Here is a 13002-nt window from a genome sequence, read left to right on the forward strand (position 1 = left end):
AATGAGTATGGCTCAATCAGTCATGATGATAATACCATCAGCATTATTATCTATCCTGATGCCTAGTCATTTTACCCTGCCTTCATGTAAATATCTACCTCAAATACCTCGTACTACTGCACATTGATCTGGTACTGGTACTCCCTGTATACAGCTACATTCTTGTGTATTATAATCCTCATGTTACTATTTTTCTTTTTATTCGAATTTCTTAAACTCTGCATTGTTGGGAAGGGCTCGTAAGTAAGCATTTCACGGTAAAGTCTACACCTGTTGTGTTCGGCGCATGTGACAAATGAAACGTGATTTAATTAGATTTGTACCCGAGGATTAAGGGCTTTTATCCAGTGTCGAGGTGAAACAGTGCTCTACTCAACTTCCCTATAGCTGTTGCTCACCCAGCAAACCACGGTCGGTTGCAGTAGCCTACTTTGAATGGATACAGAGATGTGAAAACACTATTTGTGTGTTTGTATGTGAATGACTGGTCCCACAGCTGTTGTCCCAGAGCCATGACTCAGCTAAACACAGTCAGTCAGTAACATTATGGATATAATATTCTATATAATGGATACAGAGATGTTCTGTAATAACAATTCTACTTGTACTAGCGATAACCCTTCTGTCATACTATGCCAGTTATACTACCCCATGAAGTCCTCCAGAGTTCTCCAGAGACCCCATGGCGCGGTCTAGTAGTAGACTAGACACACTCCTGACTCCTAAGGCGTGTGGAGACATGTCATAGACTAGTCTAGCCCAGCAGGAATTAAAAGCCCTACAGCTAAAAATGGGAAGCCATTCTGAGACTGATGCTGATAGTGAGTCCAAAAATGGCACCCGGTTCCCTATTTAGTGCATAGGCTCTGATCAAAAGTAGTGCACTATATTGGGAACAGGGTGATATTTGCGACACGACATAGTCTCTGACCCTCCTGTGGTGTTTGTTTTACTCCACTAACGGAGGGGAGATGATGAGTGCATCGAGGGGATATGCACTCCTGTGCCCGGACTCCCAGTCGGCAGCCATAAAGGGCTAAACCGCGATGGGTATAGTTTTGGGCACCACTGTGGGTTTCTGTAATATGGAAACCTGTGTTTGGTAACACATTTGAGCTGACACAGACATGCTGCCACCTAGGTTTCCGTGGGAGAGAAAAACGCACGGTGGATGGTAGGGCTGGGTGTTTTGTTTTACAACAAAAAACGAGTGTCCCTTTTTACACAACAGGTGGGTCTAATCCTGAATGCTGATTGGTTAAAAGCGTTTTCCAGCCGGTGTCTATTCCACAAGTTACCACCGGCTAAAGCTAGACGTTGTAATGCCTATTTACTCTGTTCCATCTGACTGCGCAATCCACCGTCTCATCAGCCCAGCCAGGCACTTTATAAACTTCATCTCCACTATAAAAAGCATCTAGACATTAGCTCACATTTCTTTTAGACTAATATTTCGTTTTCAACAGCAGAGAAACCTTGCTGTCTGTCTCGCATTGATTCAATATTCAAATTCAATCTCCAGCTGTCCCATAGTAATGAACGCGTCGGGAGTCGGGACGAGACAGACAGGCAGGCAGGCAACGTTTCTCAGCCAGTTTAAATCATGAATCAGCTGGCATCATTTTTATTGATGTATACAAAGAAATGCCAATTGGAAAAAAAGGTCAAACGAAACAAAGTGGAGCTAGTTTGCAGACTTTCCAGCTTCAGTTTGAAGTGATTGACTTCATCTCGGGCCTAACAACACCCGTGCCAATATATCCTCCAAACACCGGCTTCTCTGTATTATCACTTAAATAGAAGCATGTTCAGTTGGGTGGCAAAGGTGGTATTTTAACATTATATATTTCGTCTAGATTTAGTCTCTGTTCATGTGCAAATGGGAGAATGTCATATCTGACTGAAAGGGCCATGTAAAGCCAGCGATGAGCAGTGTGTCACGAAGAGTCAACAGTTCCATAGAGCACAATATAAAAGACAATAGAAGGGCGCTAGTCAGGCAGTGACTGGAGGAGAATAAGAAAAGGCACTTAAGAGAAACAGCAGGCACTCTGAAGATGCTGTCCCACTCTAGAATTCCCAAGTGTAGCACTTAGCTAGTAAATCTATCTGTGTACAACGCACAGTGGTGACAGAGCGGGGACGTCAGTATGGGTCCACAACAAATAGTATGCATGGCCGTCCTAAAGTATGCCGGATCAGAAACTTTTCAAGAAGTGCTTTGGGCTGAGTACATCATTTAAATCCAGATATATTTGCAACGTGAATGAAGCCCCTGAGTTGTATAACTGCCTGGTTTTGAAAACTTTAACACAGGCCTATATGTTCTTCCCGGAACGATAAGGTATGTAAATTGTCTAAACTCAACTCATAAAGTCAAAAGAAACACCTCAAGTATCTGAGCTTCACAAAATTTTCGCAAATAAACGTAACTTTAAAAATCCACACTGTCACTTTAAATGAAATCCCATGTTCACCTACCTGAGGCCACAATGATCCCCGGGGCAGAGTCCTTGCTCTCGATATTCCCCGACGTGTAGGGGTTGGCCGACACATGTAGGTGGAGGTGTAGGGAACAGTATGGCTGGGGAGGAAGGACAAACAGAACAGTTAGCCTGACTCATTAACAAACGGGGGGGGGGGAGATCTGTCAACAGAATAGACTTAACTGTATGTCAACACAAACACTCATCAGAGAAGACCCCCAAGCAAATCGAGGTGGGATTTATTGACACATACAGGAACACACACAACCCCCCCCCCATCATAAATCCTCACACAAACACTACTCCCCATTGGCTCATTTGACCATTAGTTTTGATTGGAATAACCTTTAGCTACACAATTCTCATTAGGACACTGCAAATGCCAGTAGTGCGAGCGTGTGTGTTGTGTGTGTTTAGAGGTTTATTAAAATGCTGACATTTTCTGACAAATGACTGCATCATACTGGGTGAAGGCGAGGTGCGCTATTGAATCACTAATTACTTTATCAAAGGGTAATTCTTTTGGGGTGTATTAAGGAAGCTAAAAAGGGGGCTATGCTCTACCCCTTGGCTGACTGGGACCTGTCTCTATAATATACACTGTAATAAAGCTGACCATTAGAGCAAATCTGTGTTACTTTTAGACGGCCAGCACACTTACCTATTAGAAAGACACCGAATAGAGTTGATATCCACAAACAACACAGCAATGGTCTCAACTTTGGCCACTGAAAGTAGCTACTAGCTAGCACGAAGTTTGTGGAGAAACAAAGAAAAGAAGGGCATAGTTTGTCTCTCTCTTTATCTCTCTCTCTCTTTCTGACACATCTCCAGCTCTAAACGTGAGATCAGTTGATTGGACTGGATCAAAAATGGCTGACCTTTCAGCTCCGCTAGCTTCCTCCGCTGCACAACCTCCGGGGCGCTCAGCTTTGACGAGCAGTGCTCTTTCAGAGCTCTATCCCCCCCTCCCTCACCACCGCGGCAACGGCCCGGCTCAGTCAACTTCTGACAAGGCCCCGTTGACAAGTCCAACAGTGTTATGACATGTGTGCGTGTTTGGTACGTGCGTGCATCTGTTTGTGTGGTGTGTGTGAATCTGTGTTTTTGTGTGTCCTCACTAGTTCACAGCGGATGCTGTTGCCCCTCAGGTCAGCAGTGGGAGCCTGCAGTAGCCTCCAGTCTCTCCCTCTGTTGTAGGTGATGTAAGTCTTCACCACGTTGTCCATCTTCTTGTTGGCGAGGAACATCCCTTTTATACCCGCCACCTAGGAGATAGAGATTAGGGAAAACATGTTTGGAAGATGTAATTCTTCTATTATATCCTGCTATCAGCACCAAATTGTAGCTCGTCTAATAATGAGTGGTTACTTCAAGGAAGGTTGTAGACCTATTTCTAGGGAAATGGTCAGACACATTGTTCTCAACTGAAAGTGCTCTTATGGCATTCTTTGCCTTTTATTAACATAAAAAGTGAAAAATGTAAGTTTGTTATGAACAAAATACAAGACCAGGCTGTCTCATCAAGATAATGGATGAGGGTTAAAAATACCTGACTAATATTAAGCATTTTCATAGAGTCCAGACGATAAATCAAGTCTTGCTTATCTTGTAATACAAACATATATTATATGGTGTTTAGCGAGATGTTATCACGTTTTTATGGCTATAGGATGTTTGTGTGTATCGCCAGAGGGGATCTACTGTAATATGCATCATAATATATTGTGCTCTGCTTAATGCAGGAGATATGATTGTGATACAGATGTAGGATCTTAATTAGACCTATATTGTCAAGGTAAAATAATCCTGCAGCCACAGGATTTTAACATTTAGTCCACAATGTTGCTTGATCAGTGGTTAGGCTATTAGCTGGCGAAAAAGTGGACTACGTAACCGTGTGTTAGTGCAGGTTTTCAGTTAATTTATGTAAATCACAAAGCTCATCTGCATTTTCTGCAGTGCAGGAAAATTCTCAGCAACAAAAGAGAAAACAAATTAAGATCCGACATCTGTATCACAATCATATCTCCTGCATTAAGCAGAGCACACTATATTATGATGCACATTACAGTAGATCCCCTCTGGCGATACACACACACATCCTATAACCATAAAAGCATGATAACATCTCGCTAAAAGCTATTTATTACAAAATAAGTAAGAAGCGATTTATCGTCTAGACTAGACTCTGTATGTAGTAAGATACGTGTGTCCTAAGTTAATCGGACTTGGGGGCTTGGGAAATAACTCTGAATATGAAATTGAGTTGAAGTCCTCACGTGCATCTGCCAAGCACTCCCTTCTCGTCAATAATTGACAGATACTTCAATCTCGCCTGGAGCTCAGATTTTAGCATATGCTGTGTTTCGGGTCCCCGACCCCAATCAAGGGACTGGATTTGATTCTATCGCCGATCGCAAGGCCAAATGAGGGGTTTAGACACGGCTGGTATATCATCAACAGCCTAATTATTTGATTTTCCACGGAGCTGATATCCATTCAGAGCTGCTATTTTCTTCCCTGGCAATCTGGTGTACAGCGGGCCCCTCGTTTGTATCAGGTATGTAAGCTAATGTCTGCAGTTACTCATCAAAGAAAATAAGGTGCGCGTCAGCAGTTCTGTGTTCATTCCAAAGCGAGTTTGAAAATGGAACAGCAACTCGGTTTACTTCCAAAAGTGACAGGAGATTACTTGATTCTCCACACCTCCTGGTTCTTAAACTCTCCCACATTGATCGCTAGTCAATACAATCTAATATTACCGGAGTAGGTAATATAGAGAAAGAATAGGTCTATTTGGGAAGATTGCATTGAAACGAGGCTGTGTTTGATGGTTATTATCAGTGATATATCCATTCCATCTGTCAACTGTGTGATTGGAAATCGTTCAATACACCTTGTACTTGGGGGGTCGAACACCTTGAAACTGTATAGTTTGTACTTCTGCAAACATTCGATATCATGGCCCCACAGGGACGCCACCCTTCAAAGCCTGCTATAGGCCGGGGCCTATATTCTGTACCACTAGAGTATGTGGTATAGGTGTTCCAGAGCATAGCTCCAGAGGCAACATTTCACTTCCGGTCTCAGGAAAGATGAAGGCAATTGGTATCTCAAGGTTACACTCTCGTGCAAACCACCTCTGTTTTTAAAATTACATGCCACCCTTGAGCATTGTCAACCTGTATGTGTATTAACCTTTTCTCCAGTGTATTTACAGATCAATCAAGACATTAAGCATGCCCCTTCAACACACTCCTGCCTTGTTTACAGTATATTCCCTGTATACATATACAAATATTTATTTTAATATATACACACATATACATATTCACAGTATTTTTTATTTTATTGAGACAGAGATAGGTAGAGATGAGTAGAGAGACAGAGGGATGAAGATTCAGAGAAGCAGTGGAGCCAGGATGACGTATGTGTGCTGCAGGCATCAGTGTTACCCACTAGACCAGCCTCAGGAACACATACAGGTGCATCTACCTTATCTCCAGTATATTTACTATGTACATGTACAGGAGGTCTAGCATGACGTTGTATATTTACCTCATACAGCTATCACGACGTTGTATATTTACCCCATACAGGTCTATTATGACATTGTATATTTACCCCATACAGGTCTATTATGATGTTGTATATTTACCTCATAAAGGTCTATCATGGTGTTGTATACTGTATTTACCTCATACAGGTCTATCATGACGTTGTATATTTACCTCATGCAGGTCGATTATGACGTTGTATATTTACCTCATACAGGTCTATCATGACGTTGTATATTTACCTCATGCAGGTCTATCATGACGTTGTATATTTACCTCATGCAGGTCGATTATGACGTTGTAAATTTACCTCATACAGGTCTATCATTGAGTTGTATATTTACCTCATACAGGTCTATCATGACGTTGCCCTCGTGCCCCATGCTGCTGACTACGTTCTCCAGGGCCAAGGTGTAGAAGACCCCTCCAGTCTCTGACACGTACAGGTTGTAAGTGTCGTTCTGGTTCCACTCCTGCACCGCCGCAACCACCCGGTTCTCATCCGTACTGATCACATGCAGATCCTAGCAGAGAAAGAACGTCAGCGGGTTACATTTGACATTAAGTTGCATATATACTGTATCATGTAATTAATTACAGACTAATATACACCGAGTGTACAAAACATTAGGAACACCTGCTCTTTCCATGACAGACTGACCAGGTGAAAACTATTATCCCTTAGTGATGTCACTTGTTAAATCCACTTCAAATCAGTGTATATGAAGGGGAGGAGACAGGTTAAAGAAGGATTTTTAAGCATTGAAAAAATGGAGACAAGGATTGTGTATGTGTGACATTCAGATGGTGAATGGGCAAGACAAAAGATTTGTGCCTTTGAATGGGGTATGGTAGTAGGTGCCATGGTTTGTGTCAAGAGTTTTTCACGCCCAACAGTTTCCTGTGTGTATCAAGAATGGTCCACCACCTCAAAGATATCCAGCCAACTTGACACAACGGTGGGAATCATTGGCGTCAACATGGGCCAGTATCCCTGTGAAACGCTTTCGACACCTTGTAGAGTCCATGCCACGACGAATTGAGGCTGTTCTGAGGGCTACTCAATATTAGGAAGGTGTTCTTAATGTTTGGTACACTGAGTTAAATGAACATTTAAATTAACCATTTTTACAGCGATTTTGTTTCATTACAATTCAATAATTAGTTGGTAGCTAACCATTTCAATTAGATTGCATTGGTGAAACAATCAGGTTTAATTAATGCCATGCAGGCCAACTGTAATTTCAGTTACACAAAATAATTACACAATACTAATTACACGGGAATGAATGACTTCATGAAGAGAGTATCAAGCAACACAGACTCAAACGTCCAATTTCTAAATCCCCATGTAATTATCAAATTACAGAGGTGATGCAGTATGTAACTCTCAAAATGTATAGCTTCCCCCTCCTTTTCACCAGTAAGGTAACAGAAAAACGATCTACTGCTTCAGAAGTATTGTACAGTGGAAGGGATCTGATTAAATACAATTTTGATTTGATACTATCTCTAACTACTGTAGCTCCGCCATGGAGAGAATAGTTCAACCCTGACAAATGTTGCATGCATCTACCCATTTAGAACGCATTCTAATTAATCCAGCACATAATCACAAGAAAATAACAAATTATAAATCGAATCTAACCTCTCCCTTGATTAACCTGAACAATTGACACTTTGAATCAGCTTTGATTTCCATGTACCCACAATCAACGCCTGTTAATAATAATATGTCAACGGGTGTATTACAGTGGCCTTTCGAGAACCTCCGTCTACCCAATTTACCATCCCACCCCCGCTGGGTTTAATCATAAGAATAAATCAGTATCAGACCTCATTCTCACCAACGTAACTCCAGCGAGGAGGATATTACACTTATTAACTTGAATTGTGTGCTTGTCGGCCCGCACTAACACAGAGGGACACAAGCTGTTCTCGCTAGTGAATTTCATCTACCTCTGACTGCGCCTGCACACCTCAGTGTGTAGAGAGAAAGAGAGAAAGAGAGAGAGAGAGCAAGAGAGTGAGAGCGAGAGAGTGAGAGAGTGAGAGCGAGAGAAAGACTAGGATGGCCCATGACTTGATTGAATAAAACATGTTTAATTGTCAATGGAGAGGCGGGAAGGCCACAAGAGAGACCACAAGCATATAGCTGCATTGAATAACAATGCCAGAAACAACAGCAGTCGGTTTCGGCCTCAGTTCACTCATAAATAACAAAGAGATGCTGGATAGAAAGCTACCTGTGTTGTTTCCAGTATTGGTCTCATGATGGCTTAGGTTTGAATTCCCATAGAGGTTATTCTTTTGATGCATTTAAGGTAGGTTGAATCATAGATATATAACCACTGGACAGGAGTCTGGTCGAGTGGGTAACACTCTCGCTTCCGGAACCATATACTTCCTCCTGCAGCAGGGATCCCGGTTTGTTCCCGGCATGAGCCCTAGACACTTCTGCACCCTCTACTCTATCCTGGAATGTTGATAGACACACATGGTCACGCAATGGTCGGTGGGTTATACCTTAGGCAAGGTGTATTTGGGTAGCTTCATGGGTGTGAAGACTTCCCGCTTGGCTGACACGTAGTAGATTGGACGCCCACCAGTTGACACCTGCAGGTCATGAAACCATTGAATGAAAACACATTCAAGATATACGACCCAWCAAAGCATACTACACACTAAAGCACTGATTAATATAATCTGTTATAATACATTTCCAATAAACGTATTACATGTTCTCTCACTCACACACACCCCTTTGGATTACATCAATAAAACACGTTCATCAGTAAAACGCACCAATCCCAAAAATACATAATAGCCTTAAAATAAACACTTAAGAGTAATATGATCTTCAACATTTCTGATAATCCTACTACATGTTGTCTTACACACACACCTCTGTTCTGGTTCACGTCAGATATGGGCAATTACCTACCTGGACAAACACATACTCGTCTTGCACCACAAGGGAATTGGGGTCAATGTAGCCAGGGAACGGCTTGCCCTTATTGGCCTCGGTGCAGTTCTGCAGCTTGCAGGTGACGTACAGCGCCTCTGCACACACGGAGAGAAGAAACCGCAGCCATAGAACCAATGATCATATTAGCCAATGGGGGACAGGCAGCCTTCACCGCGAGCTAGCCTTCCATCAGGTGTCTCACATTAATTGCATCAATAAAGTGGCGAGCAAAAAGCGAGGGGAAAGTGGATGGTGGACCAGGGAGGCCAATTGCTTTCTTTCCTCTCAACAGCGGTGTGAGGTGGGGAGCGAGGTGTGGGACTGGCTGTCCCTGTGTGTTAGGCTTCAGCTAAATATGTTGTCTGGTTTACACAGCGAGCCGCGTGATCAATGGTGATGGCCATACAGGGGCAAGGCTTGCGCTGTCACAAGGGTGTCTGTATCTGTGGCGGCTGCTAACTGGGAGTGATTCTGCCACTCCGGCCAAAAAGGTGTTTTTTTGCTTTCTGTCAGGGATTAGAGGGGCGTTTCTATTTTTGTCTATTGAGTTAGTTGAGGACCAGGGAGAATAACCCTTAAGTTTTGAGAGACGTATCCCCAGTACAATGGCGAAGATTAACTATGAGCTGTGTATGTCATGTGTTACCTCCATATCCGTCTCAACCTTTTGACGTTAGGATACATGTTCATGACAGAATAGAAAAACATCAACTGTGAATTGGTATTGTATCATGCATATTGCGTCACTGTATCAGGTAGATCCATTCAAATGAATTCTGTTCTGCCAAACCATGGACGGGTGGTCATTGGGTTTCCATCTATTCCATTGACATTCAGAATGTTGAGCATCGGGATCACTCTGCTTTTAAAAGGCATTCTAATATATGCATTACTTTCCTCAATCGTCATTGTGTCCCCCGCGCCTTTAAATCGTGTGGCCAATAGCCCTTCATACCCTCTCCATCCCTTTCCATTTTAGTTCAAGGCCCATGGTACAGTAGAGACACCGGAAAACTGAGGAACAGAGCAGGAACTCTGAAAATGTAATTACTCACGTCCTTCAGAGATTATGGTTTCCAGGTGAATTAAGCCCGGTTCTTTGTCTAAACCCGTTTTGGACCTGCGAGGGAAAAGACACATTTCTTTCAGGTATATCACTATTCTTTAGCAAGGAAAGACAGAAGGATATCACTGATGCTAACGAGCCTATACTTACCTTCTTATCCCTGACATTGCTTGTCAGATAAATTCAGAACACTGAGGGGAAATGACAACCAGAATGACAATTGCAAGAAACTTCAAGGGCCCCAGGCTATACCTCTGTGGAACACCTCAAAAGGTTGTACATTGAGGTAAAAAGGAAAACTACCTCAGGTGTTGCGTGTGATGTCACCGTGTTCAAGGCAAAACCTTACGAAACTGCCCTTACTTTCCTGACAGATTGATGGGGAACGCATCCTGACATCATTAGTAAGAGGGAAAGTAATTGATTTGCTTGCTCAGAACGCCCGCAGACACAGTGCAACTACACAAAATCATTACAGGCCTGAAAGATTTACTAAAAGGAAATCAGAGGGATATCTTCATAGAGCAAAGGATACAGCACACAAAGGGAAAGGATATCACGCACAGAGCCCACCCCCCGATCTTAATTATGGCAGTTTGTCAGTATTGGTGATTTCCCAGATAATAACGCATCAACTCTAATTCTCCCTCTCTTTCTCCCTCATTCGCTCTTCAGTTTAAAAACTAAGGGTGAACAACCATTCTTTAAGCTCACCTATTTCAAGTCTCATAGACTGTACTATAGGGTGAATCTGAACCTACAGCATCTACAATGTGAGAAGATGTAAGGGGCAGTAATAATGATTTGACGTTTCATTAGCTGTGATGTTGTCTCCCTTGAGACTAGTGGTAAGAATTAGGAGAAGGATTGTCATGAGATGGAGCTCTTGCCTCACATTAAAAAAAACTCAGATAGAATGTGATCTATAGATGTGATCCAGATTCCAGATGAAAATCTGCTCACGACTGGCAGGTTGACGTTTTTTGGGACGAGTCCTGTCCTTGAGTCAGAACTGAGCGATTTCCACTTGATGGGCCAGCTGCAAAGTCATATTGGCTATATTGTAAAAATGTATTAGCTCTTTGGTTTAATTTAATGTTAGGGTTAGGCATCAGGGTTAGCAGTGTGGTTAAGGTTAGGGTTAGGTTTCAAATCTGATTTGATGAATTTGTGGCTGTGCTAGCGACACAAAGCTGCCTCTAGAACAAGATTCATGACGAAACATGTTAACCTGCTCACGACTGTGCCATTTCTTTTCAACTACAATGGTCTGATTCAGAAAGGAAGTTTCCCAAAACCTTATTAACAGGGTTCACACAGTTCTAAAAATACATCTCACTCACTCAAGGAGTGCAGAAGCAAACCCTCTAGGCATCGTCCTCCCAGAACTGCCTAGCTTGTTACCCCTGACAGTTTCGCACGAATTTACTCAACAAAAGCTTTTTTTATACATCCGACTTAAGCCAGTTGTGTTAAAAATGACTGGATTTGACAGTTCGTGTCTGGCAGACGTGGGACCAGCTACGGAGTAGAACAGATGGAGAACAGAGGAGGATAACAAGAAACGAAACAGAAGGAGGAAGATCAAACCCCTGCAGAATATAGATAGAAGACAAGAGCATTCTCATGGGGTGGATTTGACTGACACGGTCAAGTAAGGTCATGCTTTCGAACGACCTAGGGCTATATGGTTCAAACAGAAGATCAAATCAAACTACAATGCTCTTATTATCAAATATTATCAAGGACTGCTGTATCCCAAGACAGAGAAATTCCTAAAAAATAATATATTTTTGCAGCATTAATTGTACAAGGTAATTCATGCATATCCAAATCCATTTAACGCCCTCAAATTAACATTCCAAACGTAACTCCAAAACCTTGTATATAACCTTGCTTTAGGAATAACATTGAACAGGACCCTCCAGGGCTCCAACAGGTCCAACTGAAATCACAAAACTCATCCAAAATCCAACTCATGTGTTGACTACTCCGTATGTTCACATTCCCTTGTTCACTAGCCACGCTCGACCAAAACGAAGACCACATCGTTAGCTGCATTCCAAACGCTGAACCATTCAGCACAGTGAGTTCACTAACAAGCCCTAATGGGCCGTTGCATTCATTAGAAGTCTGAACCTCTTTGGAGTGTCAGTACCTTGCTATCTCATGTTGAGAAAGAACAGGCGCAGACACATCAATAATGTAATGCAAAGAAGAGGATTCACTCTGGCATATCTCCTTCCATTAAGAATGTGGAAAGACCAATGTATAGTTAAATTTATAGTTAGTCTCGACATTAGGAAAGACGGGAAGAAGGTTAATGGTTGCTGTGCTTACCAGTAGAATCGATTGGGGGCCACCCTCTCATGGACAAGTTGCCACCTCCTTCCAAACTCCACCGAGCTGTACAGCTGTGGGGAGAAAGCCGATGGGAGTTACATACTGTATTCAGTCAGACAAGACAGATTAAATGAATACTGTAAAATAAACATTCAACACAAACCCTAAAAGTCCAGATAGTTAACTTTAATTCAAATAGTTTAGCATTTTCCCATTACAGTCAATGTGATACAATATGAGCATAACTCGTTATGTAATTAGTCATGTTCACTTCACAAATAATGCAATTACTTATACCTCCCTAGGAAAAAAATTCTCTCAAGTTCATTTACATTCTTGAGAAGCTACATGGCACAAGAGGGCAACAAAAATGTGCCTCAGAAGAATCACCAGAACAGGGCAGAAGCTGGGGACACAATCGGTCAATTCTCCACACATTCCTTCCATGTGAAAACCCCACACACATTCCCAGGTTAAATATGAAGCTGTAAAATGGATTGTGTATGGTGAGGGTGTCATTGTGCTGGAGATATGGCTACATACTCCTAACAAGGCTAGAGATCAGCGGGGGGGACCTGA

General features: G+C 42.4%; 1 protein-coding gene across 1 annotated transcript in view; it reads right to left on the reverse strand.

The window, feature by feature from the left end:
* Positions 1-13002, reverse strand: part of LOC111957030 (VPS10 domain-containing receptor SorCS1-like) — a 55041-nt gene that overhangs the window by 29022 nt on the left and 13017 nt on the right. Inside the window, exons 3-9 of the mRNA XM_070447808.1 lie at positions 12421-12494; positions 10070-10134; positions 8991-9109; positions 8573-8662; positions 6391-6570; positions 3608-3754; positions 2478-2584 (exon numbers count right to left, since the gene is read on the reverse strand). Coding sequence (XP_070303909.1) covers positions 2478-2584; positions 3608-3754; positions 6391-6570; positions 8573-8662; positions 8991-9109; positions 10070-10134; positions 12421-12494 — 782 coding nt within the window. The remainder of the gene's footprint in view (positions 1-2477; positions 2585-3607; positions 3755-6390; positions 6571-8572; positions 8663-8990; positions 9110-10069; positions 10135-12420; positions 12495-13002) is intronic.

Source organism: Salvelinus sp. IW2-2015, linkage group LG1 (assembly GCF_002910315.2).
Source record: "Salvelinus sp. IW2-2015 linkage group LG1, ASM291031v2, whole genome shotgun sequence".
Taxonomy (NCBI): domain Eukaryota; kingdom Metazoa; phylum Chordata; class Actinopteri; order Salmoniformes; family Salmonidae; genus Salvelinus; species Salvelinus sp. IW2-2015.